At 39.8% G+C, this 25,846-nt stretch overlaps 1 protein-coding gene across 8 annotated transcripts in view; it reads left to right on the top strand.

Annotated features, from left to right (window-relative positions):
- DOCK4 (dedicator of cytokinesis 4) overlaps positions 1-25,846 on the top strand; it is a 541,157-nt gene that overhangs the window by 418,038 nt on the left and 97,273 nt on the right. For all 8 annotated transcript variants that reach the window (XM_060196434.1, XM_060196436.1, XM_060196435.1 and 5 more), the window contains exon 27: positions 20,112-20,206. In XM_060196434.1, coding sequence (XP_060052417.1) covers positions 20,112-20,206 — 95 coding nt within the window. The remainder of the gene's footprint in view (positions 1-20,111; positions 20,207-25,846) is intronic.

The raw sequence follows: 25,846 nt of genomic DNA, 5'->3' as shown, positions 1-25,846 counted from the left end.
CCTAACTATTGGGTTTTAAATTCTGTGATGTACACAACTTCGACTTGTTCATTGCTATGTCCTCACATCCCAGACTTTGGCTATAGAAATTTGAGAAATATATCCCCAGACTCTTTTCTATGCTGCAATATATAAACGTATACTGTTCATCTTTTTGTATATTTTATATAGTTATATGACATGGATGTTTATAGATCAGACATCATTTTTAAAAATCTTGCTTATATAATATCACATAATTCAGTCATTCCCCTTTAACAAGCATTCGGGGTGTGTCTCACTTTTGTTGTCATTAGGAAGAGTATTTCTATAAATATCTTGATATATTTGCCTCTATGAATGTAGCTCCTGATTGTTATAGATCTTTTAAGATTACAGGGTATATATATTATTGTCTGCTTGATACTGATACTTTATATCTTGAGATTACAGTAATCCTTTGCAGATTTTTATTTCTAGTATAACTGACTTTTTTAAAAATTGATTTAATAATGATTGACAAGACCATAGGATAAGAGGGGTACAATTCTACACAATTCCCACCATCAGAGTTCCATATCCTATTCCCTCCATTGGAAGCTTTCCTATTATTTATCCCTCTGGGAGCATGGACCCAGGATCTTTATGGGGTGCAGAAGGTGGAAGGTCTGGCTTCTGTAATTGCTTCTCTACTGGACATGGGCATTAGCAGGTCAAGCCATACTCCCAGCCTGTTTCTATCTTTCCCTAGTGGAGCAGGGTTCTGGAGAGGTGGGATTCCAGGACACATTGGTGAGGTCATCTGTCCAGGGAACTCAGGTTTGTGTAATGGTAGCATCTGCAACTTGGTGGCTGAAAAAGCATTAAAATATAAACCAGAATGACTTGTTTAATAATTAGAAGTCTAAAAGTAATACTAACAAATGAGATTTGGGGTTTCCATTTTGGAAAAAGCTAGTAGGTAGTATTCTCCCTTTGGAGAATGGGGCAGTCCCTACCAATGTTGAACCACATTGAGGGCAAGATCCTGAAGAGGGTCCGCTATGTTGTTCCTGAGGGAGATGACCAGTGACAGTGGAGAGAGGGGTCTTTTAGAAGTCTCGGGGTCTTTTAGAAGTCTATCATATCTATGTGGGAATCCCAGGGTTCCCTGAGTAAGGCCCCATTGATGGGGGTCTAAAGAGGCATCATAAAGTATGCCAGTCTCTTTTTGCCGTTCTCCAGCATTCATAGTCCCTACTTTATCTGAGTTTGGAGTGACTGAGGGAAGTGAAATAACAAGTAGGTAAGGAGGGTATTTAAGTCTCAGTTGAAACTATTTGATTCAGTATTTTATGATACTTTATTTTAAAAGTGCCTTTTTAAAGATCTTTCTACTTGTTTGCTACACTTAGTGAGTCATTGCAAACTATTGTGCACTTTGACATTAAGGTATATATTTTCCCATAACTTATGGATACATGTGCACATGTGTTCTATCTGGTCTATATTTGGTCCTGGTCTATATCTAGGTTCTGTGGCTTTCTTAGGAAGGACACCACCCCAATATGCATTTGAGGAATCTTATGAGCTAGGAACAGTTTCACCAGAGTACTGGAGCTGAAGACTTGACATTCCACACCTGGTATCTCTGGATACAATCCAAAGTGAAATATGTTCGAGAGACTTCTGGCATTTTGAACAGTATGTCTTCCTTCCTGATCCTCAGGTACTTGTATGAGTGAAGTGATTCAACACCAGCAGAACTGTGTAGGAGTGAGGACCTGAGGGCTGCTACACTGCATTGTTTAAAACTTTCCTTCTCTGGAGCATGACATTATTTTAGAAATGAACAAAAGCAAAAACTAGGAAGTGATTAGGGGTTTTCCCTTCTTCTGTAGTTGGTAAAGTTTTATTATACACCTACTTTCTACTGGGGATTTAAATTTTGGACATATTCTTGATATTTCATGTATATGGAAAGCAGAAGGACTCCTGTTCTTTGCCAATTATGATTCATCAGAAAACAATGAGGATCTTGCTATAAGCGTGAGATTATATTTGTTATAGACGTATGGCACTGTTGTAACCTTTTATTGTCTCTCATATACTGGCCCACTAACTTTCAAAAATATCTGTTCAAGTCTTAATCCGTCTTTAAAGCTCTAAGTACATCACATTACCAGCTAGATGAAATCTACAGTCTTCTGATCCGTAGGCAGATGTGTTATCCGTTGCGCCACTGGCCCTGCACAGCTAGATGAAACCTAATGCTCCAGTCTTCTCTAGTCTCAATCTACCTCCCATCCTCATTGCCCTCTGCCATCTCCCATTCATCTTCATTCCAGCCACTTAAAACCATGTGCACATTTCTAATATATTTTTATTTACAAAATATAATATATATGCTCCAAATCTATTTTTTTTTAATTTTTTATTTAAGAAAGGATTAGTGAACAAAAGCATAAGGTAGGAGGGGTACAACTCCACACAATTCCAACCACCCGATCCCCATAACCCACTCCCTCCCATGGTAGCTTTCCCATTCTCTATCCCTCTGGGAGCATGGACCCAGGGTCGTTGAGGGTTGCAGAAGGTAGAAGGTCTGGCTTCTGTAGTTGCTTCCCCGCTGAACATGGGCGTTGACTGGTCGGTCCATACCCCCAGTCTGCCTCTCTCTTTCCCTAGTAGGGTGTGTCTCTGGGGAAGCTGAGCTCCAGGACACATTGGTGGGGTCTTCAATCCAGGGAAGCCTAGCCAGCATCCTGGTGGCATCTGGAACCTGGTGATTGAAAAGAGAGTTAACATATGAAGCCAAACAATTTGTTGAGCAATCATGGATCCCAAGCTTGGAATAGTGGAGAGGAAGTGTTAGGGAGGTACTCACTGCAAACTCTAGTGTAATCCTGCTTTCAGGTATATATTTTGCAGTAGTTTATGGATACGTGTGCACATAAGCTCTCTCTCACAGAAACTGGTGTATATCTAGGTTATGGGACTTTGTTAGAAAGTGAACTACCTGAGATGAAATTAGAGTGTACTATTAAAGGAAAGGTCTCACCCGAGTAATGAAGCTGAAGGGTTGTCATTCCACACGTGAAGTCTCTGGATACAGTCTGAGGTGAAGCATGTTGAGATGGCAATCGTTGCTTTGGTTAGGTTGTGATTGGCGGATGCAATATTATTTGGTTTGGATTGGGAGATGTATACGGGAAAGTGGGCCCTATCCAAGGGTTCCAGGACTGGGGGAAGTAGGGGCTCTATAGTGAAGATGTGAGGTTCCTGCTGTCTTAGGGTTCAAAAAGGCAATCAATAGTTAATATTATCATCACATTATTTGTTAATTGGGTTAACTTTGAAAAGTCCCTTTGTTATGGTTTGCTGTACAGTACCCAGTATCTTGTATATAGCTGTGCTATTGGAAGCTTCTAATCTACTTGGTCTAGGCTTTTGAGAGAGTCCGTATATCAAATACATAGCCTATATATTAAAAAGATTCAGTTTGTGTTTTGAGAAACTTTGAGACATACAATTGATTTCCCCCTCTCATATTAATTAACTACTGATTTATATGTCTACATTTTGCTAGGAGTGTACATAAACACCATTCCCACCACCAAAGGACTGTGACCCATCTCTCCCGCCCACTCCCACCCCCCACTGGCCCAGGAAGCTACATGTCTACCCCTCACCACTGGGTTTTTACTTTGGTGCCCTACTTACAATTTGATCAGGTCCTGCTTTTAGTTTCCCTTTCAGATCTTCTAAGTCAGCTTCTGTTGATGAGTGGGATCATCCCATACTCATCTTTATCTTTCTGACTTAGTTCACTTAACATAATTCCTTCTAGCTCTGTCCAAAATGGGTCAGAGAAGGTGGGTTCATTGTTCTTCATAGCTGCATAGTACAAATCTATTTTCAGTCTACCTTTATTGCCTACTCCATCACCACCTTACTACCATTTCTTGATTTTTACCCATTTATTCCCTGCTTTGCGGTAAAATCCAGCACAGTTATCTTTTCTTTTTTTAATAATTTTATTGGGAAGCTAATGGTCTACAGTAAAGTTGTTGACACATAGGTACAATTTCTCATCTCTCCATGATAGTGTCTGCAAAAGACTTCCACCCCTAACTTAGATACCCCTCCCCCATTATGCACCAGAACCACAAAATCCCTTTCCCACTAAAACCTCTCCCAGACCTCCCTTCTCAGAATCCTTTGCTTTGGCGTGATACAAAAACCCAGTCCAACAGGAATCTTTTTTTTTTTCATTTTTTAAAAAACTTTTTGCCTCCAGGGTTATTGCTGGGGCTCGGTGCCTGTGCTACAAATCCACTGCTCCTAGAGGCCATTTTTCCCATTTTGTTGCCCTTTTTGTTACCCTTGTTGTTGGCATCATTGTTATTTTTGTCATTGTTGTTGTTGGATAGAACAGAGAGAAATGAAGAGAGGAGGGGAAACAGAGAGGAGGATAGAAAGATAGACACTTGCAGACCTGCTTCACTGCCTGTGAAGCGATCTCTACAGGTGGGGAGCCTGGGGCTTGAACTGGAATCCTTACTCAGGATCCTTCTCCTTTGCACCATGTGTGCTTATCCTGCTGCGTTATCGCCTGACTCCCTCATTTTCTTATTGCATATAAATCTCTGAATTAAAACAATACATGCAAAAATATCAAATACACATGTGTTTCAGTATAGTCTTTAACACACAGGCATAATTTCTCATTGCCCCTTGACCAGTGTCTAGGAGACACATCAGGACCCCAATGTCTCTTCATCCTGTCTCTTCCCCTCCTTCCCCATCATTGTTAATAAAATTATTTCAACATCTAGCCTTTAGTTTTTTACAGGAAAAAAATAGTTCTGTAGCTTTTACAGAGTGAAGAACCTTTTGTGATTTTTCTTTTTTGCAAAATGTACTTAAATATTCAATTTTAAGATTATGGATTTCAGTGCAATAATGATTACTAAATTAATGTTATTGAATTCAGGGACTGCATCAAGGGACTTGCATATTTGTAATTTTGAGCATATTTTAAAATAGAATTTGACTCTAAATCCTATATAAAGGGTGCCCCGACCAGCGGAGCGGTGAACAAGGGCTAGGAACCTCAGGACCTGGAATGACAGGGACAAGAGACATGAAAGAATGACAGCAAGACAGCATTCTGATCAAGCTGCAAAATTTTATTGTTTTCACAGGCATTATAAGGCTTTGGGGAAGGGGGGGAGTGGTGGAGGAGGAGGAGGGGGAGGAATCTTCAAAGTTGAATGTTCCTTGCAACATACAATGGCCGAAACCATGTTTGTTACCACAACTATGTGTTGTGTCACTTGATTTCTGATAAATGGTCTACCTGAGGGGAAATGGCCTGTCCAGGGGGAAATGAAAACTTGTCTCGAGGGCTTCCGTTGTTTCAAAGCTTATCAAGCAGAGAAATGGCTTCTGGCATCTCCTCCCTTTGTTATAATTTAACTTGAGGCAGGAAATCGGGGGTGAAAAGCAGAGACCTTAACAGCAGGTTTGGTGGGCATAACCAGAGGGGTGAAGTTTTGACCCGATTCCTCCTGCGGGGTGAGTGCAAAACCAATCTTCCCACATCTTATAAGGCTCTCGGTGTCTTTTTGGGGAGGAGAGGCAGAGCCACAGTTTCCAGGGAAACAATTTTTGTTACTGACACCAACCTCCATGCAAATCAGGTTTGCTTCATGGGGGACTCAGAGGTGGACGATAGGTGCTTTGCCTTGCACCCCTTACTGGTGTCCTTGCCCTGCCAAGGTTGGATGTCTCAGTGCATAATTCTGAGTATTATGCCATCCGAAAAGGAGGTCTGTCATCCTCAGGTTCAGCAAGGCCTCTATCAGCCAAATCAAGTCTGTGATAATGTATTTGCAAAGGTTTTGATGCCAAGGAGTCAATCTGCCGTTTTATAAAATCAGTAATCTTATTGAAAATAAAGGGTCCTAAGGTAATCATTAACAAAAGACTAATCAAGGGTCCTACGATTGAGGGCAGCCAAGTAAAGAAGGGGGAATTCATCCATGATTGTGTAAAGGAAGGGTCATATCTGTTTCTCAAATCTCAACTAAGTGTTTATAGGTTTTTGACATTTTCTTCTATAACTCCTGATTCACTAATGTAAAAACAACATTCTTCTTGTAAAGCTAGGCAGGTTCCTCCCTTCTCTGCCATCAAAAGGTCAAGAGCTCACCTGTTCTGTAAAGTAACCTTTGCCAGTGACGTGATTTGTCTCTGTAATGACTCTAGACTACTTGTGGTGTAATCTATGACTTGCTGTAATTTGTCAGAAAAATCATGGGATAAGTAAATAGAATGTCCTAGTGCCCCACCAGCTATGCTGGTAGAGGTAGCTAAGCCTATGCCAATTATCAATTGGAGGAAAACAGCTCTTTTACGAGTGGAGTGTAAGAGCCATGCAAACTCATCAGGTTCATATAAAGTGAGTTGGGGGACTATAGCCACTATAAGGCAGGGTCCAGGGGTAGTGGTATTTATGCTAGTCAGAAGTGTCCCACAGCACCAGAAGTAAGCTAATGGGGGGCTGTATGGACAGCGTTTACAGAGACATTACGGGTGCAAGTGAAATTAACAGAGCCAGAGTTGCTGGTATAAAGGCACACCAGTATGAATGAATTGCCTATGTGTTCTAGAAAAAGCGAGACTGAGGGGACAGAGGGATGGGGCCCCATAGGGGGTTTTTTTGTAGTGGCCTCCAGGAAAGCTGGAGGTGTGTTGTTTAAAGGTGCTGCTGCAAGAATGGGTCGTGAAAGGGATGCACACAGCAAGCAACGGTAAGTGTTGAGAACAATCTGAGAATAATTTAAAAGATTAATTGCATATTGGAGATAAAGGGGCCAGGTAGCCCATTTTTTAGTGACTTCCATGGCCAAATTTATTTGGAAAGCTGAATGGAGCTTATTTTCTGTTTCTATAATGACTTGATTTACTTGTTCTCTGTGTTCGGCCAACGCCAATTGTCGGGAGATATGAATAGTCCCTATAGGATATTTGGAATATCCATCATTATATAATTTACCTGTAACTCCCTCTTGCCAGCGGGTATCCCAAGGATCAGAAATCTGAATAGTAAACTGGGACCCTTGTAATCTGAGAATACTGGGCTTTCCTGTCTTGGTTTTTGGCGAGTGGGCATCATGAAGAATGCAGGACCAATAGCGGCAGCCTCCATAAGTGGAAACATCAGTAAGGCATCCGCTCCTGTCTTTATTATCAAAGGGAAAGCAGGCATAGGGCCAATGGGTGCTAGATATAGTTTTGGGAGAAATATTAATAACAACAGTCTCCCGGCAACCTTTAGGAGGACAGTGTGCCGTGCCAATGTTTCGGACTGTGGTGTGTGAGTCCTTAGTTTGTGTCTCTCTATCCTGGAATTCGCACTGATAAACAAGAGCTGCACGGGTGGGAATGGCCAATAATAGGGGCATGTAGAGAATACAAGGAAGCATCACATGGCTGGACTTCTTTGGAGCCATCTTCAGATTTTTGAGTTGTTTTCCTGAAAAACAAGAGAAGAAAAAAGGCCTCAGGAACTTATGTTCTTGGGCACGGAATGCATTAGTAACTCTTTGGGCTTTAGGAAAGTGTATCAACACTGTTTTTAGGAAGAGCAGGGCAATCTCCCCTTGAGGGTGAGATTCCATTGACTTGTCTAACAAGTCTTTCAGGAAGCCACCTAGGAGCTCCTTCATTTTGATCATATATGTAGTTTGAGCCACGTCCCCATATGAGGACAGGGTCAGGACCCTTCCATTGTGAGGTCAGGGGGTCACGCCACCTGACCATGGCTTGTCTATTATGGGTCTCGGGGTGCCAGAGATGATCAGCAGCAGATCTTTCTTGTGCATCCAGATTGAGAAAATTAAGAACAAAAAGAGCATGGTTGAGGATATTACGTGGTGCTCCATGAGTTTCATAGAGGGAAGTCTTTTTGAGTTTATGCAGAGTTGCCTTAAGTGTTTAGTGAGCTCGTTCTACAATGCCTTGGCCCTGAGGGTTATAGGGGATGCCAGTGATATGTTTAATACAGAGGTTCTGGCAGAAGGCCTGAAAGTTTTTCCCAGTATATCCCGGACCATTGTCTGATTTGATCACCTTAGGTTTGCCAATGACTGAAAGGCATTGAAGGACATGAGCAATAACATTTTTTGAGGCCTCTCCAGTATGAAGGGAGGCAAAGATAAAGCCACTAAAGGTATCAACAGTAACATGAATGTATTTAAGCTTTCCAAATTCATTAAAGTGAGTAACATCCATTTGCCAAATTTCACTCGGGACCAGTCCACGTGGATTAACTCCAGTATGAGGGACTGGGAGTGAGATAGAACAGTCAGGGCAATTTTTAACAATTTCACGAGCTTAGTCACGGGTGACCTTGTATGCAAGGCAAAGGGTCTGAGAGTTAAGGTGGTGGAAAGAATGGGCCTGTTGTGCTAGGGAAACAGGGTCAGTAAGTACAGGGAAAGTTAACTGAGTGGCAGCATCTGCCAGTGCATTTCCTTCAGAGAGGGGACCAGGTAACAGTGTGTGAGCATGCAAATGGCCTATGAAAAAAGGGCAGGTTTGAGCAACAATTAGGGAGGGCAATGTTAGAAATAAGGGAGAAGCATTGGTGGGGGATTTGATAAAAGGAACAGTCTCCAACAAGGGCACTGAATGAGCAGCATAGGCACTGTTTGTATATAGGTTGAAGGGCTGGGAATGCAATTCTTGAAATACTTTGATGATAGCATAAAGCTCAACAAGCTGAGCTGAAGTGTAAGGGGAGAGGCAGGAGGCAGGGTTCCCATCAATCACGTAGGCTGCAATTCCATTAGCAGAGCCATCAGTAAATACCAAGGAGGCCTTATCAAGAGGCTGGGTGGCTGTTACTTTGGGGAACACAAAGGGATGTACAGCAGCAAATTGTAGCAGGGGATTGTTGGGATAATGATTATCAATGGTGCCTGAGAAGGAGGCACATGCAATAGGCCAGTCATCAGAGGCTGGGAGCAACCAGTCAAGCTGATCTTTAGTGTAGGGTAAGATAAGAGAGTCAGGGTCTTTCCCAAAATATTGGTTGCTTCTGATCTACTTGGTCTAGGCTTTTGAGAGAGTCCGCATATCAAATACAAAGCCTGTATATTAAAAAGATTCAGTTTGTGTTTTGAAAAACTTTGAGACAGACAATTGATTTTCCCCCTCTCAAATTAATTAACTAGTGATTTATATGTCTACATTTTGCTAGGAGTGTACATAAACACCATTCCCACCACCGAAAGACTGTGACCCATCCCACCCACCCACTCCCAACCCCCACTGTCCCAGGAAGCTGCATGTCTACCCCTCACCACAGGGCTTTTACTTTGGTGCCGTACTTACAATTTGGTCAGGTCCTGCTTTTAGTTTTCCTTTCAGATCTTCTTACTCAACTTCTGTTGATGAGTGGGATCATCCCATACTCATCTTTATCTTTCTGACTTAGCTCACTTAACATAATTCCTTCTAGCTCTGTCCAAGATGGGTCAGAGAAGGTGGGTTCATTGTTCTTGATAGCTGCATAGTATTCCATTGTGTATATATACCACAGCTTTCTCAGCCACTCATCTGTTGTTGGGCACCTGGGTTGCTTCCAGGTTTTAGCTATTATGAATTGTGCTGCTATGAACATAGGAGTACACACCTCTTTTTGGTTGGGTGTTATGGGGTCCTTGAGGTATAAGCCCAGGAGAGGAATTACTGGATCATATGGAAGGTCCATGTCTAGTCTTCTGAGAGTTTTCCAGACTGCTCTCCACAGAGGCTGTACCAATTTACATTCCCACCAGCAATGTACAAGGGTCTTTATTCTGTTTATTGGTTGTTTTTGTTTTTGTTTTTGTTTTTGTTTTTTTGCCTCCAGAGTTATCGCTGGGACTTGGTGCCTGCACTATAAATTCACTATTCCTGGAAGCCATTTTTCCCATTTTGTTGCCCTTGCTATTATTATTGTTGCCATTGCTGTTGTTATTATTGGATAGGACAGAGAGTCACCACCTGTGAAGTGCACCCTGCAAGTGGGGACCCAGTGCCTCCAACCGGGATCCTTGCACCAGTCCTTGTGCTTCACGCCATGTGCACTTAACCCGCTGTGCTACCCCAAGTCCTCCTGTTCATTGTTCTGATGTAAGCAACCGTGTCCTGGTTTAACCTATCTTTGATGCTTTCTTCTTCAGGTGTCTAAACATGTTCCATTGTCTCAAAATGCCTCATTCCAGGTTTCACCAATTCTGTTTCATCATAAACTTTGTCTTGTACTATTCTGATATCATAATTCCACGTGTAAAGACAAAAATGTTATATCAAGATAGTAAATCTTTGTAAAACATGAAGATGAGGCAAAATAGTTAACTTGGATAGTGTGCTTCTTTGCCAAGTGAGTGACTCAGACTCAAGTTCAGCCCCCACCACTTTGAAGGAAGCTATAGTACTGTGGTCTCTATATCTCTCCCCTTTTTATAAAAGTTATTTTTTAATTTTTTATTAACTTTATTTAATTTTTACAAGTACAGTTCTGCTTCACCACTTGTGAAGCTTCCCCCTGCTGGTGGGGACTAGGGATTTGAACCCAGGTTCTTGTGTATGGTAATATGTACACTTAACCATGTGTGACACCTCCTGGTCCCTTATCTCTAGCCCTGTCACTCTTTTCCTACTCTGTATCTCTCTTAAAAACAAGTAATGACAAAAGGGGAAAAAAACATGAACTTGATCTCATACTTTTGCTTAAAAACCCTACATTTCTCTCAGGATATATTTCCAAGCTCATTGCTACAGTAAGCATATGAGATGTTTTTCAATTTTTTATTAGTGAGTTAATGATGTTTCACAAAATTGTAAGATTATAGGGTTATATTATTGTGATGTGTGCAAGTCACCACACCCACCACCAAAGTTATGCTGATCCCCATCTTAATAACTACAATAGTTCTCACAAAGTCCAAGAAATAGTTTGGTTACCTCATTTTTATACATTTGTTTGCTTTCGTCATCTATATTCCACATGTGAGCATCCTACTTTTTTCTCTTTTATTTTTCCTAACCATCATCTGGTTGCCTATGTTATCTGTCGTCTATTATTTGTATTTTAGTTTCTCTGTTTGCCTTTCATTCCCATGTTGTTCTTCCCAGATTGTTTTACCTTGGAAGATGATGGTTTGCAGTACAGTTGTTAACACATGGTTACGATATCATATCTCCCCATGATAGGTGTCTACAAAGCATTCTCACTCCCAGCTTGGGTCTTTTCCCTACCATCATGCACTGGGACCTTGTTCCCATTTCTTACCACACACAAGTGCAGTTTAGGCAGCTTTGTGCTTCTCTTCCCTCCAAAGTTGTTTTACTCTGAGTAAAACAAATACCTAGCTTTTAGATTTATCCTAGCTTGTAATGCATAAACATTTGTGTTTGACTTTTAGGTTAACATTAATCTTCCCCACCTAAACATGAGCTTCATGAAGGCCAAGATCACATACAACTAACTTACTTTGTTGTGGAATGTTGGAGACACTCCATAAATATATCTTGCATGAAAAGTAAAATAGCATGGCTTACCCACAGATGTCATCAGCATCCAACACACTACCTGACACATAGTAAGACACACAATACTTATGAATAAATAAATGCTAGTGATAATTTCTTAAGTCATAAGAACTGTTTCTGTTTTCTGTTTGAGTATGAAACGTCTTATAGTAGTCAAAGTTTTTCACATGAACTTTTTAGAACCTCTTACACATCAGAAAAGTGCTTCTGCAAAGTAGTATTTCCCCATTTCTTTTAACTCTTGTTTGAATTATAAGTAGCAGTGCATTTGAGTTGCCATATTGTTCTATTTGAGATAAACAAACAGAAAAAGTACTATCGGGTTGCCAGTATTAAAATAGTGACAAACGAAGCATTTCTGTGTAATTGCCAAATAGGAATGTTATTATAGCAATGTTATTTTCCTGATGGCAAAAGAAATTTGTTACTTTATTATTATGTGCACAGAATAATTATATATGTCTATGCAAAAGCACACAACTAGTGAAGTTATCAGAGCTGAAAAGTACTTACAAAAGACAGATAATTAAGTGTCACTGTTTTTGAAGAAGAGCAGGAAGATTCTTTTTTTCTTTTAAATCTAGCAGTTAGGTCTTAATGTTTAAAAAGATAGTACCTGAATTTGAAATGAATCCTGTTGCATACTAGTTGACAATAAATACTAAGTGAACTAAATCACATGCACTTTAATGTACTTTAATGGAAGGTGTTTATGTTCCAATTTATAGAAACATGACACTATAGTTGATAATTAAGTGAAATATTTATTACTTTATGAATAGGCAAATGAATGTACAGTCTAGGTTTTCTGATTCTCAATTATATATTCTTTTATTTTTATTATAAACCTTCTGTAAATGAATGCATTTAATGCTGTAGTTAGATGAAGTGTAAAGGATACTTTATAAAGATGTTTCAGAAACTGAAAAATTTCCTAAGGGAATATAAACATTTATGACATTACATAAGCATCGGCACAAATCTTAGGCATATATGAATTTAATTTTGTGAAACAGCTGAGTATAGGAAAATATGATAGCACAGAAACAGGTTATCTGTCCTCACTGCCCCCATACCCCTGCACTTGAAATTACTTTACTTTTGTCTCCAGAACTATAAAACAACCAAGGCTGATAGCTCTTTAGAAAGTTGTTTTGCCTCCAGGAGCTATCTTTTCATCCCTTTTTTTATCTGTTCAATTGATGTCATACTTTCTCATCCCACATATTCCACCCCCCTGGCTAAAGGTATAGTCTTTAATTTCCAATGTTCTTAATGTTTTGAGTAGAAAATGAAATTTTATTATTTTAGAAGTTGTTTAAGCTCTGATTGTAGACTAAAATAACAATATCCCACTTTCCTCATTCTTTTTAACATCTAACAAAACAAATGCTACCAGATAGGGAACTGAAGAGTATAACTCTGAAAGATAAATACAATCATCAGTTTTAACAGGTGCTATGTGTATTTGTCTTGGAAATCCAAAGGAATTTTATGAAGACCCATTTAAAATAAGTTTTAGAAATACATTTTTTAAAAAGGTTGGTCAACTTCCAGTGCCTATGTACAACAGAGAAGCAATTACAGAAACCAGAACTCCCACCTTCTGCACCCTAAAAAGAATTTGGGGATGGAGGGTAGATAGCATAATGGTTATGCAAACAGACTCTCATACCTGAGGCTCCAAAGTCCCAGGTTCAGTCCCCCACATAAACCACCATAAACCAGAGCTGAACTGTGCTCTGGTAATAATAATAATAGTAATAATAAATAAAAACAATTTTGGTCTCTACTCCCAGAGGAGGAAAATGTTAGGGGAAGATGACTACAGGGCTCTGAAACCCAATTCCATCAGGACCCAAAGAGAGAAGAAGAAAAAAGGAAGACATTCAGAAATAGTAATAGGTGTTTGTGTGACTTAGCAAGGAAGAGAAGGTAAGACCATAGGAAAATAGGCACAATATACAGAGGTAGATAGTTATAAAAATAATTATTATTGTGACCTTGGAAGAATCACTGCAATTTTTGGTAGAGGGAATGGGGACGTAGAACTCTGGTGGTGGGAACAGTATGTTTCCCTGTTATCTTATTATAAAAACAAGATAACATTTCAAATGTCAAGATGCAAAGTAAATATGTATGTTGAATATGCATAGCTGTTGTTATTTAACTTAAAAAGGGTTTGGTTGGGGGCTGCTGCAGCGCGCAAAAGGATTCACAATGGGAAGCTGGGAACTGGTTTAAACAATACAAAGCTTATTAGGGTGAAACAGGTAAAAGACAAAATAAGCACTTATCATCAAAGGTTAAGAGTATGCTAGGTCCATAAAGTCTGAATATAGTTATCAAAAGTTTAGTCCCATAAGATAAACAATTATCAGCTCTAGTAAAGGTTGTTCATAGCTGTAGAGGGGTCTAAAAGTTTACCGGCTAGCAGAGTCACATGTGTTCATTTCCCAGGAGAAGTAGCCATGGCATATACCTGGCGCACCTCCGCCGAGATGCTTCTGACCAGGAGAAGAAGCAGCAGCCAAAAAGAGTGACCTGCTCAAAGTCCCGTGCTTTTATATATTCCCTTCTCTAAAGCACCTCCTCAGGGTGACATCATTTGTATGCTAATAGTCCCAAACTCCTGTTGGGGTCACAACACATATCCATACCTTTGTTACCCCATAAGAAAAGTTTTCTTGACTTGAATTAAGTAACATAAGTTTCTAAGCTGAAAGAAAGCACTCGAATTAAATGAGTAGCTTACATCAACTATAATTTTAAGTAACACAATATTTTTCATGCCATAAAATGGGATTATGTTATTTTTGCAACTCATTTTTAGGAAACCATGAGTGTTCGGAGCAGGTACTGACTTAACCAAGGACAGCACACATGTTACCATGCTCAAGGACTCAGATTCAAGTTCCCAGTTTCCACCCATTGGGGGGAAGCCTCATGAGCAGTGAGGCTCTGCTATGTTTCTCCTCTCTTGTCCTTCTCCCCCTTCCTATTTCTCACCTCTACTTAAAAAAAGAGGGGATTGATGACCCCACCAATGTGTCCCAGAGCCCCACCCTACTAGCGAAAGACAGAGGCAGACTGGGAGTATGGATCGACCAGTCAACGCCCATGTTCAGTGGGGAAGCAATTACAGAAGCCAGACCTTCCACCTTCTGCAACCCACAACGACCCTGGGTCCATGCTCCCAGAGGGATAGAGAATGGGAAAGCTATCAGGGGAGGGGATGGGATATGGAGATTGGGTGGTAGGAATTGTGTGGAGTTGTACCCCTCCTATCCTACGGTTTTGTTAATGTCTCCTTTCATAAATAAATAAATAAGGGGAAGGAGAAAGATCACTGGGGAAAATGGAATCATGTAAGTTTAGAGTCCTACCCATAACCCTGAGCCAATATGCTATTTTTCAATTAATGTTTCCATAGCTAAAATTTCTCACCATCTTGTTTTTATTGTATTTGATTTAATGAGAGAGGAAATTAAGCACTGAGTGTGCATGTGGATATCAGGGATCAAACCTAGGGCTCACGCATACAGTCCTGGTATACAGTCTACCTAATCACTGGGTCTGTATATTCTTTAGATTCTTTAGGGGGGCAGGTGGTGTTGCACCCAGTCTAGCGCACACATTTCCATGTGCAAGGACCCAGTTTCCCGCCCTCACTCCCCACCTGCAAGGGAGAGGCTTCACAAACAGTGAAGGTGTCTGTCATTTGCAGGTGTCTGTCATTTTCTCTCCCTCTTCTTCTCCCCATCTCAATTTTCCTCTGTCCAACGCAATTAAAAAAAAAAAACAGAAAAAAAGAGTTTTGTTGAGGTGCAATATACAATATAACTGCAAACATGTATAGTGTATATTGATAAATGTTGGTATGTATAAAATATTCCCTACTTTCTAAAAATATATCAGATGAAAAGATAACCACCATTATGATCATGTATATACATGGCTAGCAAAGGTTTCTTAGTGCAGCACTGTAATGCCTGATTTCCCAACACTTTGTTACCATTCTTCAGGAACTGACTGACCACTTTCTGTGACTATACATTGGATGCAATTTATAGAACTTAATATAAATGGGGTAACTCACCATTCCTTTTTGTTAAGCTCCTTTAACTTATGTAACATTTTTGTGGTTCATGCTAGTTAATCTCTGGATAGTTAAACTTTTATATTCTGATTGCACTTTTATTGCTAGTTCATAACTTGTTTATACCTTTGTCTGTGGTGTGTAGTAGGGTATATCCAGTGCTTGACTATTATAAATGCAATTTCTGTGAAATTGTTACTACTTTTTTATTATAAGGAAAAAAAAGTTGGTCGAAGTTTTAGTATGCTAATGACCTACATTATGAGGGAGTGTTGTTAAAATTCGGAGGCTCTAGCTGGCCGGGCTAGCTTCACGGGCGGGTAACAGAGATGACCAGAGATGTACGGCTGGGCAGGGAAGCTGTATTTCTTTATTCAGGAACAACGATTCATAAACTAACCCAAACTAATCACCAAACAGAACTCTGTTGCCTCTTTCCCCCGCGGCGGCACCAAGCACTCTGGAACTCTACAACTCTGGAACTCTCTCGGGGTTCCTTGGGGCGGGGACAAGCGGGCCTGCGAAACTAGTAGGACTGAACCAATTTTCTTAGCAGGGGGAGAGCTAGAACAACCCAATGTAAAGCATACAACAATTCCCCCTTTTCTTTTTAACTAAATGACCACAGTATCAGGGGTGTGGCGTGAACAGAAATCTCTATCATACAGGCATTTTTAAAAAAGAAACTGGCACAAACATGGAGAAACATGTAAGCAAGTAACAAGAACCAGTGTGCTGCCAAGGGAAGCCCTGAGGGGGCCATTTTTTTGCCTCTGTGGGCAAAACTTTATCAGCTTAAAAAAAAACATTTCTTGCCTCTGGGGGGGCATACTTGCCTCGACAGGCATTTGCATGGGGGTGGGGAACGGCCTAGAGTCCCAAAGGCAGCTGGCTGCAATTTACTTACTATGAAACAAAACTTGTTATTAGCATAACCACAGCACAATCTAAAATTTCTAATAGAGAAGGAATTTGAGATTTTTAACGTCTTTTTAATCTTTTGTTATACCCATTTAAGATGGAGACACACCCTAGGTGTGCGCAGGAAAGGAAACCTCAGGCATGAGAATAATTAGCATAGCCATTGTGCAGTCTACCATCTCTATTAGAGAAGGTAATGGAGAGTTTTACATATCAACAAGTCTATTTAACCTTTTGTTATACCCATTCAAGATGGAGGCACACCCTAGGTGTGCGCAGGTCTTTAGACCAACTTAGTTAAAATATATTGATTGTTAACTAATTTTTACCTCAGACTTTAAATGTAAGTTAATTTTATCTTTATGAGAATTACATTGAAAACCTTTTTCATTTAACTTTGACTAGTAAAAATTTAGCCTTAAAGTTACTGTTTACCAAACTTTAAACATACACATAAACATGGTCATTAATACACAAGGAGAGAAACTTTTGTTACGAAGACATGTCATTTTAAACACGAATTTAGATATGTACTGTCTTAGTTGTTGGGGGGGTGCATTGTCCAGTGGTGGTCTCTTGGGCAGCTTCACTTCAAGGAATTGCAGGTTGCGATCTCTGCACGAATCTCTGCATACTCCAGCTTGTCTGCCTTCAGACCGGACCGGCAGCTGGAGATCTCGGCCAGTGTGTCCAGTTTGGCCAGTGTGTCCAGTTTCGGCAGGGAGCCTGGGGGTCCGGGAGGTCCGGGATCGTTCCAGAATTCATAGCACGAGGGCGGGCGGGCCAGCCTTGTAGAAGGCGTGGGCCAAGGTGCCCAGGGGTGGTGGCCATGATAGGCCACCGCGGCCCTGCCCCATGGCCCTGCCATGTCTGCTGCCCTGTTCGCAGTGGCCGAGCAGCGTGGAGGGATCACGCGTCCAGTGCCCTGTGCCACGCAGTGGAGAGCTGGCTCCTGTGGGCTGGCCTACGTGCTGGCATTGGGCTCCTGCATGGTGGCATCGGGCTCCTGATGTTGGCGTTGGGCTCCTGCGTGCTGGCATCAACCTCCTGTGGGCTGCGGGGCTGCGGGCGCGGTGCGCAGGGTTGTCTGGGCGCAGCCGGCTGGCTGGCTGTTCCACCAGGTGGAAAAGGCAGCTCCGCGCCTCGCCTCTTGCCCGCTGGCTCTTCCCGACTCTTCTGGCTGTTTTGAGTGCGCCCGAGCGCGTGGAAACCACAGAGTGGTCAAGAGATAAATGTTCCAGAAACAGCAAAACAGTCTCGTGAAGAAAGAGCAGAGGCCTTTGGAGATCTCTTCACAAGCAGAAGAGAAGGCCATAGTACATAGGTAACCAAATTGTCTTCACTTATCTGAGAGATGCGCAGGTCAGGTCCACGTGGGCGCCATTTGTTGTTAAAATTCGGAGGCTCTAGCTGGCCGGGCTAGCTTCATGGGTGGGTAACAGAGACGACCAGAGATGTATGGCTGGGCAGGGAAGCTGTATTTCTTTATTCAGGAACAACGATTCATAAACTAACCCAAACTAATCACCAAACAGAACTCTGTTGCCTCTTTCCCCCGTGGCGGCACCAAGCACTCTCGAACTCTGCAACTCTGGAACTCTCTCGGGGTTCCTTGGGGCGGGGACAAGCAGGCCCATGAAACTAGCAGGACTGAACCAATTTTCTTAGCAGGGGGAGAGCTAGAATAACCCAATGTAAAGCCATACAACAAGGGAGGACAAGATTGTGAGGTGTATCTCCAAATTATCTGCAATAGAAAACATGTAAGAAACTATGTCTGATGATTTTGTAAATGTGACAGGATCTGCTTGGTTCTTTAAAGACAGATGACCTAGTGGGCACGTTTTCACATGCACATGCTGCCTGTCAACATATGTGTGTTGATGCCCACAAAACTAAAATAAATTCTTGTCAAAATATTTATTGGCTTGATCAAAGCTGTTGGAGTATTTATTTTTAATGCTACCACATGGTCCTTAGTGTTTTCTGTTCTATTTTCCTATGGTATGAATGGCAGCCATAATCTTCCATTCAAGTTCACATGTTTAAAATAATGTGTTGCTGAATGTGCTAAATAAAACTTTTTTCTTTTCTTCTTTTCTTGCTACAGTTGCCTTCAGTCAGACTGCTAAAGAGATTCACTTTCTTGGCAATACTAAAGTTACAAAAAATGTTTAAGTGTTCTAGTTAATAAATTTTAAACCATAGATAAGTGAAGATCTCCATCTCTTTTTTTGAGTAGGGCAAGCTCTACCTTATTCACTGCATGTGGTATGTTATCTCCCTATTAAGTGTGATGTACTATAGTGTTTGGGTGAGGTATTACCACATCTGACAAAAAATAAATAAATAAACTTATCAAAAAATTTTCCAGACTATCAATTTAAAGATAATATCTCAGGCTGACAACATAGCTTACCTGGAGAGTACACCTAACATTGTGTTACCCAGCTTCAAGCCTGGATCACCCACACAACACTTGGAGATGCTTCTGTGATGTGGGATCAAAACTTCTCTCCCTCTTTCTCTGTCACATCTATCTGGAAAAAAAATGGCTCTCACCAATGAAGCCCTGATGATGACAACAACAAAAAAAAGTAGAAAGATAATATTTCAGTATATAATACTACCCACTACCTCCTAAGAGTAGCTTGACACTATTGTAGTTACTATGTATATGGCACTGGGCTAAGTTTATTATTAATCTCTACTAGAACATATACTTTATAGCACTGTCTGGATAACTCACTTAGCATTCCATAAAAGGACAAGCCTACTGATCATGTTATATTCTCAAAATGCCCTCTAAGACATGATCTATTTTTAAGGTGCTTTTTAGTGACTAACTTTCTAAATTTAATTTTTAATTTATTACCACTAGGGTTGTCACTGAGGTTCTGCACTTACATGGTTTTATGAAATAACACTCACACTCTCTCTTTTGGATAGATGATGAGTTATAGAAAGTAAGAGAGATAGAGTGAGAGATACCACAACACTGCGCCCATCATGCATGAAGCTTCCCCAGTACAAGTGCTCAAACCTGTGTGTACTCTAGTGGGTGGGCCATCTCCTGGCCACTCTAAATTTTGACACCCATCTAAATAGAAGCAGGACTGTTGGAGGTCTCTTGAGTCGAAAAGTTCTGAAACATAAGACATTATATATAATATAAATAAGAGAATATGTTGTCCTTTGTTTTGATAGTGATTTATTTTGCTATACAGAAGCTTTTCCATTTGTTGCCCACTAACCACCTATGACTGGTTTTCATTTTATTTCTAAAGCCTAAAATTTGAATTTCATGAAAAAATATGATTTCCACTGCACATAAGAAAAAAGAAAAAAAAAACATTTAGGAAGGGTATCGAGCCAATTAGATTACGATACTAGAAAGAGTAATGATTACTTCTTAAAGTATGTCTTCTTCTCTGTAGTTGCTTTGGAAATGGTAATAATGTCTATGTGAATGTATTGCCAGTTAGAACAACTCAGTAAAGAGATCTGTTTCCTCCTACTCAAGGATTTCCTGCTGCAGATATTTACTGTGTTCCGAATATTGATACGCCCAGAGATGTTTCCAAAGGACTGGACTGTGATGCGTTTGGTGGCAAACAAGTAAGACTCTTAAATTTGTGGTAATTAAAACTCTTTTTGATTTTTACGTTTCAAAAATCACTGCTAAGATACAATTAATACTGAACAAATTGCGGATAATATCACTATATCTCCTTTCTCTCTCTCTCCACTCTAAGCACCACCAAAGGTCTGTGTCCCATCACTACCCCATAGATAACCACTATAGTTCTCCCACAATCTTAGATATAGGTTGACATTTTTTTTTCACATTTGTATGTTCATTCTCTATATTATGCATATGAATGAAACCATTCTGTAGTTGTCTCCTCCTTACTTGAATTGAAGCTTTTTATACAAGGGAAGAGAAGACAATAATCTTAAGTTTCAGCTTGTGCAAATCTTTCTCTTTGCCTCTAAATTAGTTTCTCTCACTTAAAGAAATCATTACTGCTTGTTCTAAATAGACAACATAGAAAACAGTTAAAAATTGAACTGTTACAGGATGTACATTAAGAAGCCCACTCCTATATCCTTGTTTATCCCTTTCTCCCATTCTGTTGTAGCCACTTTTGTTAGTGTCTTGTATGTTTTTTAAGTGTTCCTTTATATATAGCCTAGCCAGTAGCAAAGTATATACAGTGCTCTGATGATTATTCTTTCACTAAAAGTCACTGACGGTTTGTCTACATTAAAACTCAGAAATCCCCTCATAAACTCATGTTTTCTTTTTCTTTTGCATCTGTATAATATTCTATGGAATTAATATGCCATGGTTTATTTAACCATCCCTGCTGCTGGACATGTGAATCATTTCTTTTTTTCTTTTTTTTAATATTTTATTTTATTTATTTATTCCCTTTTGTTGCCCTTGTTTTATTGTTGTAGTTATTATTGTTGTTGTCGTCGTTGTTGGATAGGACAGAAAGAAATGGAGAGAGGAGGGGAAGACAGAGAGGAGGAGAGAAAGATAGACACCTGCAGACCTGCTTCACCGCCTGTGAAGCGACTCCCCTGCAGGTGGGGAGCCGGGGTTCGAACCGGGATCCTTATGCCAGTCCTTGTGCTTTGCGCCACCTGCGTTTAACACGCTGTGCTACAGCCCGACTCCCATGAATCATTTCTTATCATTATTAATTCATTTTAATTTGAAAAATGTATGAAAAATGTATCATGTAATCAATAGTGGGAGTAAAACAACAAACCTGTATTAGACATGCAAAACTAATTTTCAGTTTATATATCTAACTGGTATGGCCAGGAGAAACTTGAGAATAGTGCTTTGAAGAAGGTTCAGTATTAGATATAATAAAGGAAAGTCTATGGAGTTATTGATTTAAAATGTAATATCTGGGAATTGATAAAATTATCATAGTGAAGCATATCCAAATGATTTTAGTGTATCCAAATTATTTTTGGTCCATGCTTAAAGGAATTGGTGGTCAGAGTGGGAGAATCAGAATCACAGGAGTCATTTCAGGAGACTACTCTGGTAGATTTATATTCTCTATCGTGTCTCTATCATCTAGGGACAAAAACGAAGATGAAGATCTTTGGGACTCTGGCCAGATCTTTACTTCCACATTTGTAATTTACAGTGTTTCATAAGCTCTCCTACTTTCAGACTCACATTTGCATGCATCTCCTCCTTCCTCTTCACTAATCTCTAAAACCTTCATGCTCGGGGTGAAATTTGGGTTCTCTAGGTATCTATCCATAGAACAAAGACTTGATCTTATCCCCACCCCCCATGTCCAGGTATGATGCTGATAAGAGCCTCAGGAATAAAGGAGGAGCTCCAGTGGCGCAACCGGTTAGCGCGCAGTACTTATACAGGAATAAAGGAATTCATTTTGATTAGATATGCTTAATATGGCTTCTGCTACAGTGTACATTTATAGATGCAGAGGTGTTAGAATGATGTGTTAAAATTTTTGTGCAGTAACAAATAGAATAATATGGCATATCATATTTTACATAAGTACAGAAGCAGGTTTTCCATTTTTCAAACTAATTGAGACTGTTGAAATAGCTCTCTTTATAATTTAGCATAATTAGTTTGCTATCTCTATGTACAATCGAAAAGCTCTTCATCTGGATATTCGGATGCTACTAATTTAAGTGAGAGCTCCTGGTCCTGTATCTAGCCTGACTACCAAAGATTAAGTATACTGACTACCTGGAGAGAGCTAGGAGATCTAGAAGTCAGATGGAACAGAACCCAAGCTACTGAGATCATCAGCACACAGCATCATCATTTGTTCATTCTGGCTACCCTGTGAGCAAAGAGACAGGTTGTCTTGAATTAAAAGTCTTAGTAGCAAAAATTCAAATTGGAAGTAAATTTGACATTTTATGCATGTATAAAGATTCTGCTTAAGCTTCCTGACAACCATGCGGTTTTTTTTTTTTACTTTAAATGTCATCTCTCTCTGCCCCATCTAATAAAAATCTGTACTGCATTTGTGAAACACGCACAATCACATGAATTGGTAGCATACTTAAAAGTGTAAATTCTGCTTAAGTAAACATACAGTGTTTAATATTTTCATCTACAATCCTAACCAAATAGAAATATACTTTTGTTGGCTAAGCTCTGTGTATTACATTTAAACATTTATTCCCATAGCAAGTACAAGAAAAAAGGCCAGCAGCCTTTGCTAAATGCAGTAATATCATTCTATTGACATTCAAGTCATTGCTGCTGGAAATCTGGTGCTGCTTATTCGCTGGCAATGACTGGCAATGGCAAGTCCAACTAAATTCATAGATAGGACTCCAAGGCCTGATGAAACACCTGCCAACTTGGAGCAGATCGCCTGCCCTGTGCTTCTATACTTCACTCTCCTCTCTTGTCCTCTCTTCATTTAACTTCCCTCGCTATTTCCCTCTCAAACTATCAAAGAATATGAAAATTTTCTTGATTTATAAATTCAGTATAAGTCCAGAAATAAGTATGCAACTATTTTGTACTTTTAGCTCTAACATTAACCTCTAGAATAATGGTAGAAAAAAATGAACTTCAGAAAGATAGAAAAGATAATGTTAAATATTAAAGACCATATGCAGGAAATAAAAGTTTCTATTTTCTGATATTTATTTATTTAAATTATTTATTTATTCATGAGAAAGATGGGAGGATAGAAAGAACTAGCCATCACTCTGGTACATATGCTGCCGGGGATCGAACTCAGGACCTCATGCTTGAGAGTCTAGTGCCTTATCCACTGTGCCACCTTCCGGACCACCTATTTGCTGATATTTAGAGGTAAATTCCAGATGCTAGTTCTTTTTCTCCAGAGTTGATCAAGGTTTCTTTCATGATACTAACTTTCTTAGATATTTGATCAGAGTCCTTCAGAGAAAGATTTTAACCTAAATTCCACTTTTTCCAACTACTTGTGACTTCATTCATGTTGAATTTATAGTAATTAGTTGGAAAGCTACCATAGTCCTACCATTTAACTGAGTTGGATAGCTCATCCATCAGGGATATATTCACTTATATGTTGATCCTTTCTGTGTTCTCAAACTAAGTACCTTTAATTTTTATCTATAATCTATGCTGTCCCAAATTCTAGAATTTTCCTGCTTCAGGTAAAGTCCTTTCACTAGACACCTAACAATTAGTATTTTTAAAGTTTGTTTCCCAGAAGTCGGGCAGTAGTGCAGCAGGGTAAGCACACGTGGTGCAAAGCACAAGGACTGGCAGAAGGATCCCAGTTCGAGCACCCAGCTCCCCACCTGCAGGGGAGTCGCTTCACAGGCGGTGAAGCAGGTCTGCAGGTATCTATCTTTCTCTCCCCTTCTCTGTCTTCCCCTCCTCTCTCCATTTCTCTCTGTCCTATCCAACAACAACGACATCATCAACAACAACAGTAATAACTACAACAATAAGGCAACAAAAGGAAATAAATAAATAAATATTTTTTAAAAGTTTGTTTCCCCTGAAATGTCTAATACTGTGTGTCTGGACTGTCATGAAGACAAGAAATAAGACTTATTTTTATTGCTTGCTTGCAAAGCTGTGATGCACTCAATGTAAACTCCTGGTATGTGCTCCTGATGAGCACAACAGCCCCAGAAAGAAGTAAAGTAACATAAGGGAAATGAAAATTAAGTACCAAAAATACAGGACAGTTTCAGACAAGCTTCTTTCCACCCCCTTCCCTTACACATTGAAAGACACAGTACAAAAATAAAGGCACAGTTTTATACATATTTTCAAGGAGATGAATCTTATAACAGATTTTTCTTTCTGAGAAAAGTAAAGCCCTGTTGCTCTTTGATTGAGATCTTATGCCTTGATATTGTATGCAGGTTGTCTTCAAACTTCTACATTTTTTCTCCTGTGCTTTGCTTTTTACCAAATACTGAATTATTTAATTAACTTATATTTAATCAATTTTACTTTTAGATGTAATCCTTATAGTAAATAAGTAGTTTATGGAATCAGTGATCCTGAGGGGATGTGATCTATTCACTACCCTATCTGCTCAGCAAATACTTTTTAGTGTCTAGTCTATAAATGAAGTGCCATAAAATAAAGACCTCAGTTCCTTGACTGTCTTTGTGAAAAGAACTTTGCTCTAGATTAGGGGGGAAAAAAAAACCTCTCAAACTAGGAAGTAAAACTTCAGTTAGAAACTAAAATGATAGCTAACAAGACAATAGTAAAGAAAAAAAAATGTGAACAAGAATAACATTTACTAAGGCCCTGTGGTGAGTGCATTTGGTACATTCACTGAACTGATAATCTGACTGAAATAGGAGGAGAGATAGAGTTTTTAAAGATGTGGTTGGAAGCAAAAATAAACAGGTTCTTATTGGAGTGGACAGAGACAAAGAGAAACCAGAAAAGATCAGTTAGCAGCTTAATACAGCAATCCAAATAAAAGATGATGCCATTTTGAACAGGAGCATAGCAGTAGAGGTAAGTAAAAGACCAGTTATGAAGTTAGAGATAATATGACTTTCAGATACTTAAATATGAGTTCAAGTGGGAAAAAAACTGAAGATTACCTGTAGACTTTTCACCTGAATAGAAGGATAAATCATAATAGAATTTCCATAAGTGATAAATGCTGAGAGGAGTAGCCTTGGGGGTAGAAATGGTAAAAGGTCCTTTATGTAGATATCCAAGTTGGAAATATAGAAGACAAAGCTAGACATGCTTTTGGGAGTTCAGGGAAGAGTCCAAAGCTCTAAATGTACATTTCAAGTTTGTCAGTTTATGAATAGTACACTAAGTCATGGAACATGAGAACACACAGGAACACTATATAGATTAAAAGAGAAATATACGTAAGATTGGGTGTTGAAGCATGCCAACTTTTTATAAGACCAGAATTTGCTAAAGGCATCCAACAAATGGGGTAAAAAGAAGTCACTCGGGAGTCAGGCGGTAGCGCAGTGGGCTAAGCGCAGGTGGCGCAAAGCACAAGGACCAGCCTAAGGATCCCGGTTCGAACCCGGCTCCCCACCTGAACCTGGGAGTTGCTTCACAGGCGGTGAAGCAGGTCTGCAGGTGTCTGTCTTTCTCTCCCCCTCTCTGTCTTCCCCTCCTCTCTCCATTTCTCTCTGTCCTATCCAACAATGACAACAACAATAATAACTACAACAATAAAACAACAAGGGCAACAAAAGGGAATAAATAAATAAAATAAATTTAAAAAAAGAAGT

The sequence above is a fragment of the Erinaceus europaeus genome, chromosome 8 (genome assembly GCF_950295315.1).
Source record: "Erinaceus europaeus chromosome 8, mEriEur2.1, whole genome shotgun sequence".
NCBI classification, from domain to species: Eukaryota; Metazoa; Chordata; class Mammalia; order Eulipotyphla; family Erinaceidae; genus Erinaceus; species Erinaceus europaeus.
The sequence above is the reverse complement of the archived record's forward strand: the minus strand, read 5'-3'. Positions and strand labels throughout refer to the sequence as shown.